Here is a 23,235-nt window from a genome sequence, read left to right as displayed (position 1 = left end):
GCAAGTGGAATACGACAAGGCGACTCTCTATCAACGTCACTATTTACTATAGAAGGAACAATAAGAGCTACAGAAATAAAAGGTACGATTATAACATCGACATCGCAACTTGTGGCGTATGCTGACGACATAGCATTAATTAGCAGAAACCTAAACAGTTTGAAGGAAGAATTTACAAAGTTATGCAAAGAAGCATCCAAAAGGGGTTTAGAAATAAATCATAACAAAACAAAATACCTAATATGCTCAAGAAAAAACCCAGTTAATATGATAAGCTTAAATATTGGTGAATATGAATTTGAAAAGGTAGAACATTTTAAATATCTTGGAGTCTCAATTAATGGAACTAATCATGGAAGTATCGAAATTAATGAAAGAATACAGGCAGGAAACAGAACCTACTGGAAATACAGTAACTTCCTCAAAGATAAGAAGCTTACTCAGAATACAAAACTGAAAATTTACAAAGCAGCAATTAGACCAGTAATCACACATGGTGCTGAAGTAATGTGTCTGACACAGAAAGAGGAAGAAAGATTGAGGATCCTAGAAAGGAAAAATAATTCAGAGAATAGCAGGACCACTAAACTTGGTAATAATGAATTTAGAAAACTCATGAACCACGAAGTAAGAGAACCTCTGAAAGGAGAAGACATCGTCAGATTTATCAAGGCACAGAGACTCAGATGGATGGGACATATAGAAAGGAGGAATCCAGAAGCCGTTATCAAGAAAATTTCCAAATGGAGACCTGTATCAGGCAGACCACGAGGAAGACCCAAAACTAGATGGGAGGATGAGATAGTGGAGGACCTTAAGAAGATGGGAGTCAGAGAATGGGTAACCAGAAGCAAAAACAGGAACGAATGGAGGAAAATTATAGAAGATGCCAAGTCACACAACCAATTGTAAAACGAAAATGTTAATGCGGATTGATTCACCGTGACAAACGAATCGGAAGAGCCCAAAGAGGGCGGCAATCACTCCGCTAGGAGTGTAGATGCCATGGTGATGATGAATTCTTTTAAGAATTTACATCAAATTGAATTGGTGGGACGAAAAAAGTCGACAATTTTTAGAGTGTAATACCAGGGTAAACCAAAGCTTTTTCAAAAACCAAAAAACCAGGTTTTTTGGTTTAAACCAGGTTTATTTGATTTAAACCAGGTTTATTTGATACAAAGTAATAAGTCTAAATACAGTGGAACCCCGATAAGTCGGCTCCCGATAACCCGGAAGTCCGGCTAACCCAGAGCGATTTTTATCAAACATTTCAACAACAGAAATGTATGTACTATAATACATATGTATTTGAGAGATAATAATGGGTATTTGTGTAATTTGAACTACATAATATGTATATTATACGATAGTAAAAATGACTCATGGCACACGACGTTCATTGTCGTGTTATCCGAAACAACAGGCACCTGTAGTAGGTATCCTTTATTTATTTTAAACTGTCTTAGCATTGTTTAAAAAAGACTAAAAGACTATTAAAAATTCTTTTTTAAACAATGGTCTTAGTCTTCACTGTTATTAAATAACATAACATCGTTGCGATTGGATTGAGACCGTATTGTGTGTAGTACAGTTGTATTGTTCGCGTCCGTTCTATAATCGTTCGTAAATCTATTCAGATTTTGTGTTGGTACATCTACAGTATCGGATTGAAAGAAAAATAGAACTAAAATCGAAGAATTTTGTTTCAAAATGATAACAAAAGACAGTTTGGACAATCGGTACAAAGCTAATAAAGCTAAAAATGAGACTCTCGACGACGCTTTTTATGTGTGGTTTTGTGCGGAACGCGAACGTGGTTTACCAGTGTCTGGACCAATTATTCAAGAATCAGCACTCAGGCTGAATAAGAGATATGAACAATACTCTATACAACTATACGTAATTTAGATGTTACTGTGCATATATATATATTTCATGTTATTTCAATTACAACGGAGTTGATCTGTAAGTATATCGTATTTTATTAATTTTTTCCATTTTCTCCGGCTAACTCGGATTTTCGATAACCCGGATCGGCCGCGGTCCCGATTAATCCGAGTTAACGAGGTTCCACTGTACTTCAAAAATGAATAAATTATTTTATAACATAATAGTAATAAACAATGAAAAATTATAAAGACAACTTTTATTTTTATTTACACACACAAAAAATTAATATAACAAAAAATATCTTTAAATGTAATAATGTTCAAAATACAAACTCAGAAAATACAAGTTCGAAAATACAAAAATAGAATTTATTTATCTTTAGTTTGTTCATTTGCAGCAGATGTATTAAAAACTTTAAATACAAACTTCAGTTTGGTTTTTTTCTTATAAAAGCCAGTTGGTTTATGCCTTGACTTAAACCAAGGTTTTAGCCATGTTGGTTTAAACCTGCCTGTGTAATACTAATACCACATCCAAAACACATGCATTTTATATTGTGGTATTATAGTTATTCTGCGAAAACTCAAACTGTGGACTTTTTTGTATCTATATTTTAATTATCGTCTTCTGAAAAGACGAAAGAATAAAATAATATTAAAGTTCTATATTTAAAAAAAGGCCCTATTTTCATTGAAAAGTCCTGGATTTCACGTATTTTTTTCAGCCTTGTCCCGAATTCGACTGAATTGGAGTTGGTCACACTAATAATTATACATATCCGTATGTGTTCCATGATTCCACTAGTCGAGTATGAACCAATGTATGCATGTATACAGGGTGTAACGAAAATACAGGTCATAAATTAGATCACATATTCTGAGACCAAAAATAGTTCGAATGAACCTAATTTACCTTAGTACAAATATGCACATAAAAAAAGTTACAGCCCTTTGAAGTTACAAAATGAAAATCGATTTTTTCGAATATATCGAAAACTATTAGAGATTTTTTATTGAAAATGGACATGTGGCATTCTTACGGCAGGAACATTTTAAAAAATAATTATAGTAAAATTTTTGCACCCCATAAAAATTTTATGGGGGTTTTGTTCCCTTAAACCCCCCCAAACTTTTGTGTACGTTCCAATTAAATTATTATTGTGGTACCATTAGTTAAATTCAATATTTCTAAAACTTTTTTGCCTCTTAATATTTTTTTGATAAGGCAGTTTTTATCGAGTTGCGGCTTCTTTTTTAATATGTTTACATAAAAATTTTATGGGGATTTTGTTCCTTTAAACCCCCCAAATGTTTGTGTATGTTCCAATTAAACTTTTACTGCGGTACCATTAGTTAAACATAGTGTTTTTAAAACTTTTTTGCCTCTTTGTATTTTTTCGAGAAGGCACTTTTTATCGAGATATTACTTCTTTTTTAATATGGTTCAAAATATACCTAAAAATGTAAATCATAAATAAATTGTCATATTATTACCAAGTCTCCATAATCGTACTTAGCCATATACAAAGATGTGGTGGATTTGACAAATATTCAAAATATCTCGATAAAAACTGACTTTTCGAAAAAGTACTAAGAGGCAAAAAAGTTTTTAAAATATTGTGTTTAACTAATGGTACTACAATAATAATTAAATTGGAACGTACACAAAAGTTTGGGGGGTTTAAAGGAACAAAACCCCCATAAAATTTTTATGGGGTGTCCAAATTTCACTATAATTTTTTCTTAAGATACTACTACCATAAGAATGCCACATGTCTATTTTCAATATAAGATCTCTAATAGTTTTCGATATCTTGGAAAAAATCGATTTTCATTTTGTAACTTCAAAGGGCTATAACTTTTTTTATATGCACATTTGTACTAAGGTAAGTTAGGTTCAATCGAACTATTTTTGGTCCCAGAATATGTGATTAAATTTATGACCTGTATTTTTGTTACACCCTGTATAAGTTTCTAACATACAAAATACAAAACAACACCGCTAACTTACAGTATTATGCTGCCAATTGGACTTCTCCATTTTGTTGGTAATTATTTTGATAAGCAGTTTGTATAGACTTGGTAACAGTCGTCATCATGTAGTAAAAGTCATCAGTCATCATCATCATTGGCTCTACAACCCATGGTGGGTCTTGGCCTGTTCCAGAATCAGCTTCCATTCCTTCCTACCCTTCGCCTTGGTTTTCCAATTTCATATTCTTAACACTCGTAAGTTGTCTGGTCCTTAAATCATGCTCTGGGCCTGCCTCTTTTCCTCACTCGTATTTGGTTATAAATGTGTTTTGACAACTCCATCACTTTTTGGTTGAAATCTGATTTGTTTCCAACCCTGTAAATTTCAAAGTGTTCGTGCAATAAAATCTTTCTTCACGTTTTGTATATTTTATTTATTGAAAAATCTGGAATTAGAAAAAAGTTTGTCATTAGAAAAGTCTCACCGAAAAATCTCCTCGCTCTCTGAATCTCAAATATTAACTTGAAGAACCAGAATTTGTCACAGCGATTGCGAAAACTTAAAATTAGTGTAACAACATATTCGATATTGTCACCCATCCCTGTTCCTGTTACCTACAGGGTGATTGATTAGTAGGGTAAAGCTCAATAGCTCCGCTATAGTAATAGATAGCAATAAAAGTTAATAACAAAAATTTTAGCCACCTTTGAGCTTCACGTTACAAAATTAGTTAGAATGTTATAGGGTGTTCGATAACACAGTGGCAGACCTAACTTATGTTTTTTTTTAAATGGAACACCCTATATTTTATTTTATATTCGAAATCCTGTTAACTTCTCCATCACAAAAATATAAAGGTTTGTAATGTTATACAGGGTATTTACAAAGTTATAACCAATTTTGTATGAAAATCGTAACAAATTCAACTCCCTGTATAAATAAAAATAAGCACAACAGCAATGGTTTATTAATGCCATATTTTTTTATTTATTGTCAAAATTTTTAAGAATTATTGATATTGCTAATTTTCTTAATATCAAATACGGGGTGAGTCAAAACGTAAGTACATTATTTTCTCAGTAATGTTAAATGGAACACCCTGTATTTTATATCATTATTGAAAAGTAGCATTGGCCTACTTTAATTTTTATATAACATTCCCTATGCCCAAATTTATTAGTTTTTGAGATATTTTCATTTTTCAGAGCAAATTATTTTAGGTGTTTAAATTTATCTAAATTTTAAGTAAGCCATGACTGAATTTTCAATTGAAGATTACCGATTATCAATCCCTTAATCAATGTAACACTGTAGCAAATAAAGAAATAAAAATAATTTATTAGTTATACATTTTACAAACAAAAACACAACCACTACATGCAACATTTTTGAAACAATTAAAAACTATCTTTTTTTGTAAATGCAACAAATAAACAAAGAAAATTAGTGATAAATTTTACAAAAAAACACACAAACACAAAATACCATATTTTGTGAAGACAATTAAACACTACTTTTGTATGTAAATGTAACAAATAGAGAACAAAATATAATTTATCAGTAATACATTTTGCAAAAAAACATGTTTGAAAAAATTAGAAGCTACTTTTAATAAAATATTTTTAATATTTAATTACATAAGGTGTTCAAAATTATCTCCTAACACATTTATGTATGCCTAAAAACGATCATTGAATGAGCTACTTACTCTAGCATTTGTAAATTAGCACATCGAAATACACTTTGCATTCTATTTTTCATCTCATCCCTTGTTGTTGGAGGTATTTTATAAACTTCATTATTATTAACGTAACCCCAAAAAAATCAGTCCAGTTTATTAAATTCTGGTGATTTGGGTGGCCATGCTACTGGTCTATTGAAAAATGAAAATATCTTGAAAACTAATAAATTTAGACATAGGGAATGTTATCTAAAAATTAAAATACGGTAATGTTACTTTTCAATAGTGATATAAAATACAGGGTGTTCCATTTAAAATTACTGAGAAAATAATGTACTTGCGTTTTGACTCACCCTGTATTTGATATAAAGAAAATTAGCAATATCGACCATTATTGAAAATTTTGACAATACGTTAAAAAATATGGCATTAATAAACCATTGTTGTTTTGCTTATTTTTATTTATACAGGGAGTTGAACTTGTTACGATTTTCATATAAAATTGGTTATAACTTTGTAAATACCCTGTATAACATAACAAACCTTTATATTTTTGTGATGGAGAAGTTAACAGGATTTCGAATTCAAAATAAAATATAGGGTGTTCCATTTAAAAAAACATAAGTTTGGTCTGCCACTGTGTTATCGAACACCCTGTAACATTCTAACTAATTTTGTAATGTGAAGCTCAAAGGTGGCTAAAATTTTTGTTATTAACTTTTATTGCTATCTATTAGTGATGTAACGAATGTCATTTTTTGAACATTCGCGAATACGAATGCGAATGCGAATATCTGCTACCGACATTCGCGAATGCGGATGCAAATACGAATATTCAGTTTTTTTAAATTTGTTTCTATTTTTGTAATGTTTTCTAAATTTATAATGAGAAGTTAATTGACATCTAGTGTGAATAAATCTGATTCTTAAGGAATCTTAAGGCTTAATAAAAAAGACCAAATAATAAAATAAAGTAAAGGCTGATAATGTGATTATACGAAGTTAAGTTACCTTTCCTTAATAAAAAAAAAAGATGAGAAGTGAATATATTTTGGTTTTATTAACGTAATATTATCTTCAAATTATTTTTTTTGATATTCGTATTCGCAAAACATTCGCACAAATTTTGCGAATACGAATGCGAATATTCAAAAATATGCGATTATTCGCGAATGCGAACGCGAATACGAATATTCGTTACATCACTACTCTCTATTACTATAGCGGAGCTATTGAGCTTTACCCTACTAATCAATCACCCTGTACAGTGCGTAAAGAAATAAACGTTTGTATCATGTTACTCTTATCTTTTACGTACTAAAAGAAACTCCAAATAATACAGTCCATTCAACAAATCCAGAAAATACACCAACAACCCCAGAGAAGACAAGGTGGTTGAAGATTCACAAGAACGGAATAAACAATTCAATCTCAAGCCGCCTGCCTTTTCTCCAGCTTTCATCCTCTCTAAGTGGCCTTGCCACCGCAGCCTGTTTATTTTGATGGACCTACCAGTACTAGGTTCACTGTAGAGGTGGTACATGTAGTGCGCATTTTTCTGAGATGTTGGAATAGCACCTCCAAAGGGACACTTCTCTTTATGATTTTAACTGTCTCCAAAGTAGTTTGATCTCCAGCTGTATTCATTCCTTATTTTATTCTAGAAGTTCTTCGTCTCCACAAGCTTTTTTATTTTTCATCTATTTTAAGGCATTTTTAACTTTCTCATTAGTAATTTCTGGTTGGTAGTGTTTTAGATTCTACATTTAGTATTATTTGTTCCTTATCGTAGATTTTAGATTTTGCTATGCTGAATGAGTATAATTCTATAAGTAACCTTCAACAATATTTCGTATCTGGTTTTTGTTGTTTATAGTGATTTATATTTATTTATTTTTTATTCCATTTTTGTCTTTTATTTCCTTATATACTTATCCTTTAAGTTGCTTATATTCTAGTCAATTTCGATCAATACAATGTTATAAATTTTGGATCACATTCTTGATTATATTAATTGATGATCTAGTTAGTTTCATATTTTCACAATGAATTTTTCCTGAGTTCTTTTAGTTCTGTTATTCACGTATTTCTAATACATAGGTACCAATACCACAATATTAAAATAAATATGGTTAAATAGGTCATATACCTTGACACATTTTTAGCATACTTACATTTTAACAAGATATTACTAAACGCTGAGTAGAAACAATGTTCCCTTTATTATTTTTTTTATACATACTTGCTTTGTTAGTTTATTAACCCGGGAGTAGTCGCGCTCACTTCTGTAACGTGAACAGTCACGTGTTAGATTTCATCTAACAATACAAATTTACAACAAATTTTTATTTTATAGTATTTTTATTTACTTGCTATGTTAGAAATATTATTTTTAACAATTATTAAAGCTAATTGGCTCTCCCCAAAGCCATAAATTCCACAAAAAAAAAGAAGAAGAAGAAAAAAAAATATCTACGCATTACTACACCCTTCCTCGAGGAACTTACTAAATTTTTTCAAAATTGAAAATTTTTTCATCATGTTATCGCAAAAAAGGATAAAATGTGAGATTCTATTTAAAGTCTACTACTAGCGGATTAATAATTTCAATAGGTATCACTTGAATAATTATTTTTAGAATTCTACAAAAATGTCTGATGCAGCATATAATAAAAAGATGGAAGAGTTACAGAGGTTTATTCCATTCTTGGAAAAACTAATAGAACAGCTTAAAACAGATCCAAATAAAAAGTTTCAACTTAGCAAAATGGAATCTTTATATACTATGATTACAGTTAAAAAGTGAGTAGTTCTTATATTCTGCCAAATAAATAAAGAATGGATAGTTTTGTGTAGTATCTTTTACTGTATAACTGTGATCTATAACTGAAACAGTTGTTTGAGAAACCTGACATGTCCCAAAAAATCAATTTTCGTTATTTTGAATTTTTACTAACCTGAAGATACGTATCCATACAAGGGTGAACCCCAGCTCGTTGTAGCAGCTCCACATAGTGGATACGTTGGTGAATACCGCACGGCGCTCACCCTCTTCAATTCATCCGGTTTGCGGTTTATATGTAGGGGAGCGCACGCCATATCCATTCGAGCAGCTACACGGAGCAGAGTTCACCCTTGTATGGATACGTACCTTTAGATATAGAGTCACATGTTTTAAGAGAAACTCGACCCTATTTGACATTCTAAATGAACCTAGAGAATTGAGAAATTTTTTGAAATCAAGAGAAACCCAGGTTTCAACCCCAAGATGTTTTTGTACTTTTTCACAACTGTGCTTTTGTGGATATGTCTGGTTTCTCAACCTATTCGACTGTCTTTACATAATATTAATTTTTAGAGTAAAGTTCGAGACCTTAAGTAAATGTAAAGATGTTATCTCAAAAATCTACAACAAAATGGTAAGTACCCATAATAATGAAGTATATGTCGATATAAATATTTAATCTTTTATAGAATCCCCAACCTATTGAATCAGATAAGGACACTAATAGGATGATCAGCTGTAGCTCCTCAGATAATTCCACAGCTTTGGCATCATCAGAAAGGTAATATATACCACTAATTCATTTCTTAATTAATTGGACCAACGACTAATTATATCTTAAATGGATGGTCCAAATTATACAAAAACTGATACACGCCTATTTTGCAAAATTGAGATTTCAAATTTGATGTTTGCAATGTTGCCAGATTTACCATTTTTCTGATATAATTACAATAAGATAAAAAAGATCAAGGCAGGTTTTGTTTATATTTGATTCAGAGTTGGACCACCATCTCCATATAGCTATTTCAGCATCCTTATGCCTCATCAGTGAAGCTCAGAAGTCTCAACTCTGAAGGAAATACAAACAATTCTGCCAATTTAAGGCAAACCATCGCATAATTACAATATTTTACCATCAGTCACTGAAATTTTTCTTGCCCTGAAAAACAAATTCGGAGCCAATTTTCATGAGATATGGATTTAGCTGGAGATGGTCTTGATGCCATAAAAGTTTTCTATATGGTAGAACTGGTATTGAAGTGGAGATTTCGATAATGATACAATATAAAGAGTGTTGTATTTAGAAAACCAAAGTGACTAATGATAGAAAAATGGTAAATCTAGCAACGCTACAAACATAAAATTTTACATCAAACTTTAAAAACATATATCATTGTAGTTTTTACAAAATCCAGTCAATTCACGTTAATATAAAAATATTTTTCAGAATACTACATCGGTCTAAAGACTGTTATGGAAGCTCAAGTAATAGTATTAAGGACAATCTAAAATCAGATGAGCAGAACAAAAAATCTTCTATAGGAAACGTCACGATGATTTCAAAGCCTCCTATTAATCTTGACGATATAAAATGTATGCAGATTGATGTACAGAAAAAACTAAATAGGACATCTAGTATTACAGAATCGAGTGATAAACAAAACATGGTGCCTATCGAGTCAATGGTTACTATGAATCAAAAACATGATTATTTAAAAGACTGCCTAAAAGCTGATTACAATTTGGATTTAGCAAATAGGGATGTAAAAGATCATTCGAATAGATTGCAGTTAAGTAAAGCTGATCCATTATTTCCTAATGTAAGTCCCATCAGTATAGAAGAAGATTCCAGAGATTTTGATAGTGTTTTAGATAAACTCAAAGAAATCCATAAAGAGCCAGATGTAAAAGATCAATCGAATGAATTGCAGTTAAGTAAAACTGATCCAGTAATTCCTAATGTAAGTTCCGACAGTACAGAAGAACATTCCAGAGACTTTGATAGTGTTTTAGATAAACTCAAAGAAATCCATAAAGAACCGGATGAATACAGATATGTATATATACATAAAGAAAAAAATGAAGCAGAAGCAAAAACAATTAATGGAAGCGATGAAACCTCTCCAACAAAAAACAGTAAAGATAATGAACATCAGATTGCTCGTGAAATGAATGTATCTCAAACAAATGATCCACTTTTGGACAATCAAAGAAATACAAATTTGTCTAATACTGGCGAACAAGAATTGATCAAAAATAAAATTGAAAATTTTGCGTCTGTGTGTGAGATAGGAAATGAAAATTGTAAAAAAGATGCTAAAAGTAAACAAGATGAACCAGATAGGAGCAAAGTGAATGTATCCAAAAAGGATGGTCAACTTTTAGACAATTATCGAAATGCAAAATTGTTTAATACTATTGAACAAGATTCAACCAAAAATAAAACTTTTAATTTAAATAAATCTAAAACGAATTTGGAACCACATTATTCAACAGAGGCACATTCAAGTGAAGATTTTGTATCTGCATATATATTAGAATGCAATGCTTCCAGACAGAAAGTTAACCAATCATTCAATAATAATTCCAAGGAACCACATCAACATTATCATGCTCAACATACTGGCCCAGTAATTCTTCCTTCATCTAATCTTATTCCGCCTCTTTTATCAGTTGCTGCACCGTATCACCAAGACCAGAAACAGAACACAAGTTCATCTGGCCTCTTTAATAAAGTGATCCATAAGGAAGAAACTAGTAGAGATCCTAGTGTGATCAGAAATGTAAAAGATAAATGGTCACAAGATATTAAAGATCCTAGACTGAATAAAAATATAGTAAGTAATAGAAAGCCAAATAGAGAGCAAGTAAATAAGGTAACTAAACCAAATTTAGACGTAGCGGAAAAAGGTAAGGAGGATATAAGACTTATTCTAGGAAGATCTTCTAGTATTGAAGACCCTCGATCTGACGAATACCAGTCAAAATTTGATCGGATACATTCAAGAATAAATAGACAAGAATCATGTACAAGATCAAAATCACCCGAAAATACTGGTACCAAACCCAACTTAGATTTAGAAGAAAAAAGTGTTGTGGATGTAAAACTAAGTCGAGGAAGATCATCTAGTCTTGAAGACTCTGGATCTGACCAATATGAGACAAAATTGGATCGGATCTATCCAAAAATAAATAGACAAGAATCATGTGCAAGATCAAAATCATCAGAAAAAACTGTTGCTAAACCAAACTTAGATGTACCAGAAAAAAGTAATACGGATATAAAACTACGTAGAAGAAAATCATTAAGTATTGAAGACTCTAGATCTGACGAATACAAGTCAAGATTTGATCGGATGTATTCAACACCAGAAAAAACTGTTACTAAAGCAACTTTAGATGTAACAGAAAAAAATAATAGTGGTGTAAAACTAAGTAGAAGATCATCTAGTATTGAAGACTCTCGGTCTGACCAGTCAAAATTTGATCAGATGTATTCAAGAATAAATAGACAAGAATCGTGTGCAAGATCAAAATCACCAGAAAATACTGGTACCAAACAAAACTTAGATGTAGCAGAAAAAAGTGTTGTGGATGTAAAACTAAGTCGAGGAAGATCATCTAGTATTGAAGACTCTGGATCTGACCAATATGAGTCAAAATTGGATCGGGTCTATCCAAAAATAAACAGACAAGAATCATGTGCAAGATCAAAATCATCAGAAAAAACTGTTACTAAACCAAATTTAGATCTAGCAGAAAAAGATAATAGTGGTGTAAAACTAAGTAGAGGAAGATCATCTAGTATTGAAGACTCTCGGTCTGACCAATCCGAGTCAAAATTTGATCGGATGTATTCAAGAATAAATAGACCAGAATCGTGTGCAAGATCAAAATCACCAGAAAATACTGGCACTAAACTAAACTTAGATGTAGCAGAAAAAAGTAATGTTGATATAAAACTAAGTAGAGGAAGATCATCTAGTCTTGAAGACTCTGCATCTGACCAATATGAGTCAAAATTGGATCGGATGTATTCAAGAATAAATAGACCAGAATCATCTGTAAGATCAAAATTATCAGAAAAAACCCTTACTAAACCAAAATTAGATGTAACAGAAAAAAATAATAAGGCTATAAAACTGGGTAGAGGAAGATCATCTAGTATTGAAGACTCTGGATCTGACCAATATGAGTCAAAATTGGATCGGATTCATCCAAAAATAAATAGGCAAGAATCATGTGCAAGATCAAAATCATCAGAAAAAACTACCACTAAACCAAATTTAGATGTACCAGAAAAAAGTAAGAAAGGTATAAAACTACATACATTAAAATCATCTAGTATTGAATACTCTTGTTCTGACCAAAACGAGTCAAAATTTGATCGGATGTATTCAAAAATAAATAGACATGAATCATGTGCAAGATCAAAATCACCAACTAAAACAGATTCATCTTCATCAGATAGTTCACATGGGCACAAAGAAAAACATAAAAATAGTGCAGGGAATGGGTTACAAAGTTTTCGAATACCTAAGAAGAACAAGGAAGGAAAAGAAAAAGCTAAAGAACCAAAGGCTAAAGCGAGTAAAGAAACTGTTCGTCAAGATGAAGTAAAAAATCATCATCCAAATAAAAATGTTAATCTTAATAACTGTCAAGGAGACACACCAACTAAAATAGTTTCAATTCCATCAGATAGTTCACATGGGAACGAAAAAGAACATGAAAATAGTGCAGGATTTGGATTACAAAGTTTTCGAATACCTAAGAAGAACAAGGAAGGAAGAGAAAAATCTAAAGAACTAGAGCCTAAAACGAGTAAAGAAACTGTTCGTGAAGATGCAGTACAAAATCATCATCCAAATAAAAATGTTAATCTTAATAACCGTCAAGGAGACACACCAACTAAAATAGTTTCAATTCCATCAGATAGTTCACATGGGAACGAAAAAGAACATGAAAATAGTGCAGGATGTGGCTTACAAAGTTTTCGAATACCTAAGAAGAACAAGGAAGGAAGAGAAATAGCTACAGAACTAGAGCCTAAAACGAGTAAAGAAACTTGTCAAGATGAGGTAAAAGTTAATGTTAATAATGGTCAAGGAGACAGCAAAGATTCATTGAACTGTGTAAACAAAGAACAATATGTTCCAGTGTCGCAACCACGAATGCCAAATAAAACAGACTTGAACAAAAAATTAGATGGAAGAGACATTGGGAACAGTTCAAGTATTGATATGGCTGAATTGAAAGCTCCTTTAGAAGATCCAATAAATGGATTAAAAATTCTTGATATATCTAAACCAAAAAGGAAAGAAAAAAAATCTAGACAAAAAAGAAAAACATTTTCCTCTGCTTTATCTCAACGATGTTACATGCTAAAAAATTTACTAGACCAGGAGCACAAAGACAGAAATGTTTATTTAAAATTAAAAAAGAAACGATCTGAAATTCAAAAGACTAAACACCAAAAGATTAATATGAATGAAGAAATTAATGAATCCGGAGTACACTATAACCATCCAAATACAGATATTTTAGCATCAACTGCAAATGATATTCCAAATGAAAATGTTTTAGCATCAACTTCTAAGCCAGTATCAACAACGAATGTTATCCCAAATAAAACAAACCTTAATAAAATCTTAAATGATAGAGAAACCGTGAATATTGATGATGACACATTAGCACTTTGTAAAGAACGTTCAAAACAAAAGTTCCGAAGATTTTTAGAATACAGAAAGAAACAGGCACAAATTCGAAAGTCTAAACAACAAAAGATTACAACAAATGAAGAAATTAGGGAATCCCGATTACACCATAAGCATCCGAATAAAAATAATCCTAGTCTTGGCGAAGGGAAAAGTAAAGACTCTGTAAATAAAACAAAACCTGTTTTAGCATCAACTGCAAATGATATTTCAAATAAAAGACAGCTAATTATAAACTTAAATACAAAAGAAATTGAGAACAGTTTGAAATGTAAAGATAATAATGTATTATATGGACATCCGATATCCAAACAGAAAAAAGATGGAAGAGAAATTGCTACAAAACAAGACATTGAAACAAGTATCACTATCAAGCAAAATGAAGTAAAACATTACAATAAAAATTTTCCAAATAAAACTGACCTTAATACAAACTTAGTTAAAAGAAGAATTAATGACAATGAAGCATTAGAAGTCTGTATAGAAGGAGCAGGTAGCTTAGAAGGTATTCCAGTACCCAAAAATAACCTAGAGGACAAGAGAAAAGTAAAAAACCCGGAGACTCAAGCTATTACTCAAGATAAAATAGAACACGAGCATCAAAATAAAAATGTTGATCGTAGTAAAGGTTCAGACGAATACAAAGATTTATTGGACTATTTAAATAACACAAAATCTATTATTGTATCAACTGCGAATGATATCTCGAATACAATAGATCTAAATGAAAAGGAAATTGAGAATAGTACTGTTTATGTTAATAGCAATACATTAAATGCATGTAAACACGATGCAAGAGATGCATTACAGAGTTTTCAAATATCTAAGGAGCTACAGAAAGAAAGAAAGAAAAACGTAGAGGATATTGAAATGAGTATAGAAAATCTAAATCAAGATGAAGTAGAGAACGACCATCAAAATAAAAATGTTGATCGTACTCATGGTGAAGATGCGTATAAAGATTTATTGGAGTATTTGAATAACACAGAATCTACTATTTTATCAACTGCGAATGATAACTCAAATGAAAGAGAAATTGAAAGTAGTACCGTTTCTGTTGATATCAGTACATTAGATGTATGTAAACAGAGTTATCTAATATCTAAAGAGCTGAAGAAAGAAAGAGAAGAAAAAACAGGGGATATTGAAATGAGTAAAGAAATTAAGGAAGATAAAGTAATATCTAAAGAGCTGAAGCAAGAAAGAACAGAAAAAGTAGAGGACATTGAAATGAGTAAAGAAATTAAGGAAGAGAAAGTAATATCTAAAGATTTGAAGGAAGAAAGAGAAGAACAAGTAGAGGATACTGAAATGAGTAAAGAAACTATTAAGCAATACGAAGTAGAACAAGATCTTCTAAATAAAAATGTTGATGAAAGCCTTGGTGAAGGAGAAATGAAAGATTCATTGAGCTGTTTAAATAAAACAGAATCTATTACGGCATCAACTGCGAATGATCTCCCAACTAAAACAGATATCAATACAAGCTTAAATATAGTAGAAATTGATGACAGTCCTCTGTATGTTGATCAAGAGCTAAAGAAAGAAAGAGAAGAAAAGGTAGAGGATATTGAAATAAGTAAAGACATCAATACAAGCTTAGATATAATAGAAATTGTGGACAGTCCTCTGTATGTCCATAAGGACCCATTAGAGGTATGTAAAGAGGATACAACAGATGTGGTACAGAGTTTTCAAATATCTAAAGAGCTAAAGGAAGAAAGAGAAGAAAAAGTAGAGGGTATTGACATGAGTAAAGAAACTATTAATCAAGATAAAGTGCCAACTAAAACAGATATCAATACAAGCTTAAATATAGAAAAAATTGATGACAGTCCTCTAGATGTTGATAAAGAGCTAAAGGAAGAAAGAGAAGAAAAGGTAGAGGATATTGAAATGAGTAAAGACATCAATACAAGCTTAGATATAATAGAAATTGTGGACAGCCCTCTGTATGTTCATAACGACCCATTATGTAAAGAAGATACAACAAATGTACAGAGTTTTCAAATGTCTAAAGAGTCAAAGAAAGAAAGAGAAGAAAAGGTAGAGGATATTGAAATGAGTAAAGACATCAATACAAGCTTAGATATAATAGAAATTGTGGACAGTCCTCTGTATGTTCATAACGACCCATTATGTAAAGAAGATACAACAGATGTGGTACAGAGTTTTCAAATATCTAAAGAGCTAAAGGAAGAAAGAGAAGAAAAAGTAGAGGGTATTGAAATGAGTAAAGAAACTATTACTCAAGATGAAGTACCAAATAAAGGAGACATCAATACAAGCTTAAATACAATAGAAATTCCGGATAGTCCTCTGTATGTTGATAACGACTCATTGGAGGTAGAGGATATTGAAATTAGTAAAAGAACTATTAATCAAGATGAAGTACCAAATAAAGGAGACATCAATACAAGCTTAAATATAATAGAAATTGCAGACAGTGATCAGTCTGTTGATAACGACTCATTGGAGGTAGAGGATATTGAAATTAGTAAAAGAACTATTAATCAAGATGAAGTACCAAATAAAGGAGACATCAATACAAGCTTAAATATAATAGAAATTGCAGACAGTGATCAGTCTGTTGATAACGACTCATTAGAGGTATGTAAAGGAGGTGCAAAACATGTGGTGCAGAGTTTCCAAATATCTAAAGAGCTAAAGGAAGAAAGAGAAGAAAACGTAGAGGATATTGCAATGAGTAAAGAAACTATTAATCAAGAAGAAGTGCCAAATAAAAGAGATATTCATACAAGCTTAAATATAGTAGAAATTGACGATAGTACTCTGAGTATTGATAACAACCCATTAGAAGTATTTAAAGAAGGTGCAACAGGTATCTTACACAAATTTCAAGTGTCCAACAAGCAAAAGGATGAAATAGAAACTAAAGAACAAGAGACTGAAACGAATCAAGAAATTGTGAATCAAAGAGAATTCGAACAAGACCATCCAAAGAAAAATGCCGATGAAGATTCGTTGGACTGTTTAAATAAAACAAAACATGCTCCAGTACCAGCTTCCAACGACATCTCAAATGAAACGGATCTGAGCAAAAATTTAAAGGAACGAGTGGGTAAATCCGTATGTATTGAAAATGAAAAAATCCCTATGGATGTTACTTCTCAATGTGATAAGGAGAAAGAATCTCAAACTTCTAATATAATTGCAGATAAAACTAGAAATGATTTAGATGTTGATACAAACACTGAAAATAATGATAATTCGCAATTTATTGGATCATCAACTTCGACAATCGTCGTAGAACCTGGTAAACCTTCCTGTGACCAAACAAAACATGCTCCAGTATCATCTTCTAACGAGATCCCAAATGAAACAGATTTGACTAAAAATTTGAAGGAACGATTCAACATATCCGTATATTTTGAAAATGACAAAATCCCTATGGATGTTACTTCTCGATGTGATACGGAGAAAGAACCTCAGACTTCTACCATAATCGAACATAAAAGAAATGATTTAGATGTTGATACAAACATCGTGGAACCTGGTAAAGCTACCACTGACCAAACAAAACATGCTCCAGTATCCGCTTCTAACGACATCTCAAATGAAACGGATCTTAGCAAAAACTTGAAGGAACGAGTGGACAAATCCGTATGTATTGAAAATGACAACATCCCAATGGATGTTACTTCTCAATGTGATAAGGAGGAAGAATCCGATACTTCTAATACAATTGAAGATAATATTAGAAATGATTTAGATGTTGATTCAAATACTGAAAATAATCATAATACGCAATTTAATCGGCCATCAATTTCGACAAACGTCGTGGAACCTGGTAAATGTCCCACTGACCAATCAAAACATGCTCTAGTATCAGCTTCTAACGACATCTCAAATGAAACGGATCCGAGCAAAAATTGCAAGAATGAATTGCAGTTAAGTAAAATTGATCCATTAATTCCTAATGTGTGTTCCAACAGTACAAAAGAACATTCCAGAGACTTTGGTAGGGTTTTAGATAAATTGAAAGAAATCCATAAAAAGCCGAATGAATACATATATGTAGCATATTCAATTGAAGATTTTGTATCTGCGTATGAATTAGAACAAAATGCTTCCGGACGTTCTCATTCTGATCCACCTCCTACAATGATGGCCACAGATATCACCTTACCGACAAGCGATATGAAACTGAAATGTAACCAATCATTCAATAACAATCCCATGGAAATACCTAATGATAATTCGCAATTTAATCAGTCATCAACTTCGACAAACATCGTGGAACCTGGTAAAGCTCCCACTGACCAAACAAAACCTGCTCAAATATCAGCTGGTAATGACATCTCGAATGAAACGCATTTGAGCAAAAATTTAAAGGAACGAGTGGACAAATCAATATGTATTGAAAATGACAAAATCCCAATGGATGTTACTTCTCCATGTGATACGGAGAAAGATTCTCAGATTTCTATAATTGAACGTAGATATAGAAATGATTTAGATGTTGATACAAACACTGAAAATAATGATAATACGCAATTTAATCGGCCATCGGCTTCGACAAACGTCGTAGAACCTGGTACACCTCCCACTGGCCAAACACAACATGCTCCAGTATCAGAACGATTGAACATATCCGTATGTATTGAAAATGACAAAATCCCTATGGATGTTACTTCTCAATGTGATAAGGAGATAGAATCTCAGACTTCTACTAAAATTGAAGATACAATTAGAAATGATTTAGATGTTGATACAAATACTGAAAATAATGATAATGCGCAATTTAATACGCCATCAACTTCTACAAACGTCGTGGAACCAGGTAAACCTTTATGTGACCAAACAAAACATGCTGCAGTATCAGCTTCTAACGAAATCCCAAATGAAATGGATCTGAGCAAAAATTTGAAGGAAGGAGTGAACAAATCTGTATGTATTGAAAATGACAACATCTCTATGGATGTTACTTCTCAATGTGATAAGGAGAATGAACCTCAGACTTCTACCACAATTGAAGATAAAACTAGAAATGATTTAGATGTTGATACAAACACTGAAAATAGTGATAATGCGCAATTTAGTGTGCCATCAACTTCTACAAACATTGTGGAACTTGGTAAATCTCCTACTGACCAAACAAAACATGCTCCCGTTTCAGCTTCTAACGAGAACCCAATTGAAACCGATCCGAGCAACAATTTGAAGGAACGAGTGAACAAATCTGTATGCATTGAAAATGACAAAACCCCAATGGATGTTACTTCTCAATGTGATAAGGCGAAAGAATCTCAGACTTCTATAATTGAAGATACAATTAGAAATGATTTAAATATTGTTACAAACACTGAAAATAATGATAATTCGCAATTTAATAACTCAACTTCTACAAACGTCGTGGATCCAGGTAAACCTTCCTGTGACCAAACAAAACATGCTCCAGTATCATCTTCTAAGAACATCTTGAATGAAACGGACCTGACCAAAAATTTAAAGGAACGAGTGGACAGATCAGTATGTATTGAAAATGACAAAATCCCTATGGATGTTACTTCTCAATGTGACAAGGAGAGAGAACCTCAGACTTCTACAATAATTGAAGATAAAACTAGAAATGATTTAGATGTTGATACAAACATCGTGGAACCTGGTAAAGCTACCACTGACCAAACAAAACATGCTCCAGTATCATCTTCTAACGACTTCTCAAATGAAACAGATCGGAGCAAAAATTTGAAGGAACGAATGGACATATCCATTGAAAATGACAAAACCCCAATGGATGGTGCTTCCCAATGTGATAAGGAGAAAGAATCTCAGACTTCTATAATTGAAGATAAGATTAGAAATGATTTAGATGTTGATACAAACACTGAAAATAATGATAATTCGCAATTTAATAGCCCATCAACTTCTACAAACGTCGTGGAACCAGGTAAACCTTCTTGTGACCAAACAAAACATTCTCCAGTATCAACTTGTAACGATATCCCAAATAAAACAGATCTGAGCAAAAATTTAAAGGTACCTGTCAACATATCCGTATGTTTTGAAAATGACAAAATCCCTATGGATGTTACTTCTCAATGTGACAAGGAGAGAGAACCTCAGACTTCTACAATAATTGAAGATAAAACTAGAAGTGATTTAAATGTTGATACACACACTGAAAATGATGATAATGCGCAACTTAATCGCCCATCAACGTCGACAAACATTGTGGAACCTGGTAAACCTTCCACTGACCAAACAGAACATGCTCCCGTATCAGCTTCTAACGAGATCCCAAATAAAACAGATCTGAGCAAAAATTTGAAGGAACGAGTAGACATATCTGTATGTATTGAAAATGACGAAACCCCCATTGATGGTACTTCCCAATGTGATAAGGAGAGAGAACCTCAGACTTCTACGATAATTGAAAATGAAACCAAAAATGATTTAGATGTTGATACAAACACTAAAAATGATAATAATTCGCAATTTAATCGCCCATCAACTTCGACAAACATCGTGGAACCTGGTAAACCTTCCACTGACGAAGCAAGTCTGGCAAAGTTTTTTGCTAGCATGTTGGGAAGTCAAGATAAACACGAAAAGAAGACTGCCTTACATTATCTTATTAACACGTTCTCCGAAACTTTCAGTCCAAAGGAATTACATAAAATAAATAAAATTTTTGATGACGAGTATAAAGACAGTTCTGATGAGGAAAGTTCTTTTAAGATAAAAAAGAATATTGCACAAGAAAAAATAAAAGGCGATGATATAATCGTAATAAAAGATGAGGATACTACGCATGAAGAAGACAGTTTTGATGAGGAACTTCCAATTAAGACCAATATATCTATGATAGACAACGATATAATAAAAGATCAGGATACTGCACATGCAATGGTAATTAAAAAGGATAAACTAGAACAAAGAAAAAAATGTTATGCGGCTAAACATATTGACGAAGTTAAAGGTGACTTATTGAGTAACAAAACTGCAGTAAGTGAAGACATTTTGGAAGATGCAGCCCATTACATGGATCAAGGAAGTGAGGTGTTAGAAGAAAACTTGAAATCAAAGATAGAAACTATTTTAGCAGATAAGCCTAGGAAAAAGAGAGGATCAGAATTGGATAGACTTCACGAAGACATTCGAGAAATGTTTATTAGAGACGATGTCTTAACTGCATCTGGTAAGCGAATGTGCCATATGTTGAAAGACATAGGTTCTATTGCGACAACAAACACTGAAAACATTGAAAATAATACAGAAATAGAAGTTTTCCAAACGCCTAAAAAAGTTCGACCCAAATGTAAAAATAAAAAACTGAAAACTATGAAAGATTTGAGTGTTGTAGAATGCAATGAAGCCTCTACAAGTGCTGGGCTCTCAAAGTCTATTGAATATTCTAATGAAGAAATGGATTATGTTTCGGGCGACTGTCAGAATGTTGAATTATTAAAACGAAAACATCCAGATAGTTCGTTTGTTGGTATAATTATAAAAAAGAATAAAATACAAAACTTGGACGAAGTAACTCAGCCAAAATTAACAGATATAGCGGACACTACTGCCGTTTCTTATGAAAATAAAATGGACAGTTCTTATCACACTATAATTTCTGATAATGAAAATGCCAGTAAACATCAAGATTGTCAGAACCAGAGCTCAGAAGAAAGTGTAATCAGCAATGCGGTTTATATCTGTGAAGCAACTATTGCAAGTGAGGAAAATGAGAAAACTAATGAAACAGCTCAACCATCTCTTATAAATCCACAAATACAGCTTACTACAGCAGCTGCCGCGAACTTAAGATTGATGAATTTAGAAAAAGAAGCTACAAACTATCAGGAAACCATGCTCAAGTTTCTGAAAGAAGTAGAAAGTCCTCATTGTGGTCCAAAACCTTCTGGTTTAGTTCATACTTATTCCTATAATGAATTAGAGCAATATGGACGGACTCATACTCGAATTGAAGCGGACAAAGGTTCGATGATAACTCAATCACAGTTGGATACAAATCTTAAGCCAAAATCGGTATTTAAACCATACCGATGTGTACCAGGTAAGATATTTATAAAACAACTTAACGAATATCTTCTACTTCTTGTATAGACATGACTGTCTGTTTTTTCAATGTGCCTCTAGTAAGCTGTCGTTCCATCGTTTTCGTGGTCTTCCCACTGATCGTCTTCCTATTGGGGAACCGTCTCTCGCCGTCCTTACTACTCTATTTGTTGTTAATCGGCTTATGTAGTCATTCCATTGTACTCTTCTGTTTCTTATCCAGTTCAATGTTCTTCGCCCTGCCTCTCGTATATTTGTACTTCTAGCTTTGTCCCATAGTGTCTTACTATCGATTTTTCGAATGGTTTTCATCTCCGCTGTTTTGAGTAATCTTTTTGTCCTCTCTGTGCCAGGGCCCTGATTATAATTCAAATTTCGACTGAAAACAAGTCGCAGTCAATATGGCGACGTTGAAATGCGACTGTGCGAGCCTTGTGGATTTTAGTTAAACTAACGAAATGACGTCACAAAATAGCGACTATCGAAATTAATAGCGACTCCAAAAAAGTGGTTGATATTATAATTTCGAGTCGAAATTATTGTGACACGGACATGAATGAATGGCCGAAAGCGAGGTTAGGTTTAGTTTAGTAGATGTGTTTTGTTTGTTTCTTGCAAGGAAAACTAAAGCAAAAGGTATTAATATGGCTGGGTTTTATGGAAATTTGCTGGTTTTGAAGGAATTAGGAATTAGATAGAATAGTATTAAATTAGAAATATAATAAATATAATAATTGACAATTTCCAGAATGTGAATTATCAAATCAATGAAAGATGTAAGGTGATAATCTGGGAAAATTAGTATAAAACAAGGAAAATTATGTACCAGCTATTTTATTGCTGGACATACTGGAATCAAATCTTAAGATTTCATATATTAGTAATATAGCTATGCAAAGTTCGCAGAAAGTGTGCTATTTGGTTTATAAACAAATTAGCGCCCCGAAATCTTTTTTTTTCAATTATTGCTCTGTAACTCGGAAGATTTTAACGTTAAACCAAAAACACTCACATAAAAATTCACTGTAATTTAATTCTGCACATAGATATTTTTTTCCGATTTCAGTCGGCGGAAATTTTCCTCGGAAAATGCGGGGTTTCCAAACAAAATCTTTAATTGTCAACTAAAATTTTAGGGCAGT

General features: G+C 32.3%; 1 protein-coding gene across 2 annotated transcripts in view; it reads left to right on the top strand.

Annotated features, from left to right (window-relative positions):
• The window catches only part of LOC114328438 (uncharacterized), a 68,943-nt gene that overhangs the window by 2,257 nt on the left and 43,451 nt on the right, over positions 1 to 23,235 (top strand). For both annotated transcript variants that reach the window (XM_050656504.1, XM_050656503.1), the window contains exons 2-5: positions 8,187 to 8,350; positions 8,907 to 8,967; positions 9,023 to 9,114; positions 9,784 to 22,091. In XM_050656504.1, the coding sequence (XP_050512461.1) occupies positions 8,199 to 8,350; positions 8,907 to 8,967; positions 9,023 to 9,114; positions 9,784 to 22,091 (12,613 nt within the window). In that variant the 5' untranslated portion in view covers positions 8,187 to 8,198. The remainder of the gene's footprint in view (positions 1 to 8,186; positions 8,351 to 8,906; positions 8,968 to 9,022; positions 9,115 to 9,783; positions 22,092 to 23,235) is intronic.

This window comes from Diabrotica virgifera, chromosome 7 (genome assembly GCF_917563875.1).
Source record: "Diabrotica virgifera virgifera chromosome 7, PGI_DIABVI_V3a".
NCBI classification, from domain to species: Eukaryota; Metazoa; Arthropoda; class Insecta; order Coleoptera; family Chrysomelidae; genus Diabrotica; species Diabrotica virgifera.
Note: the sequence above shows the minus strand (reverse complement) of the source record. Positions and strands in the feature narration are given on the sequence as shown.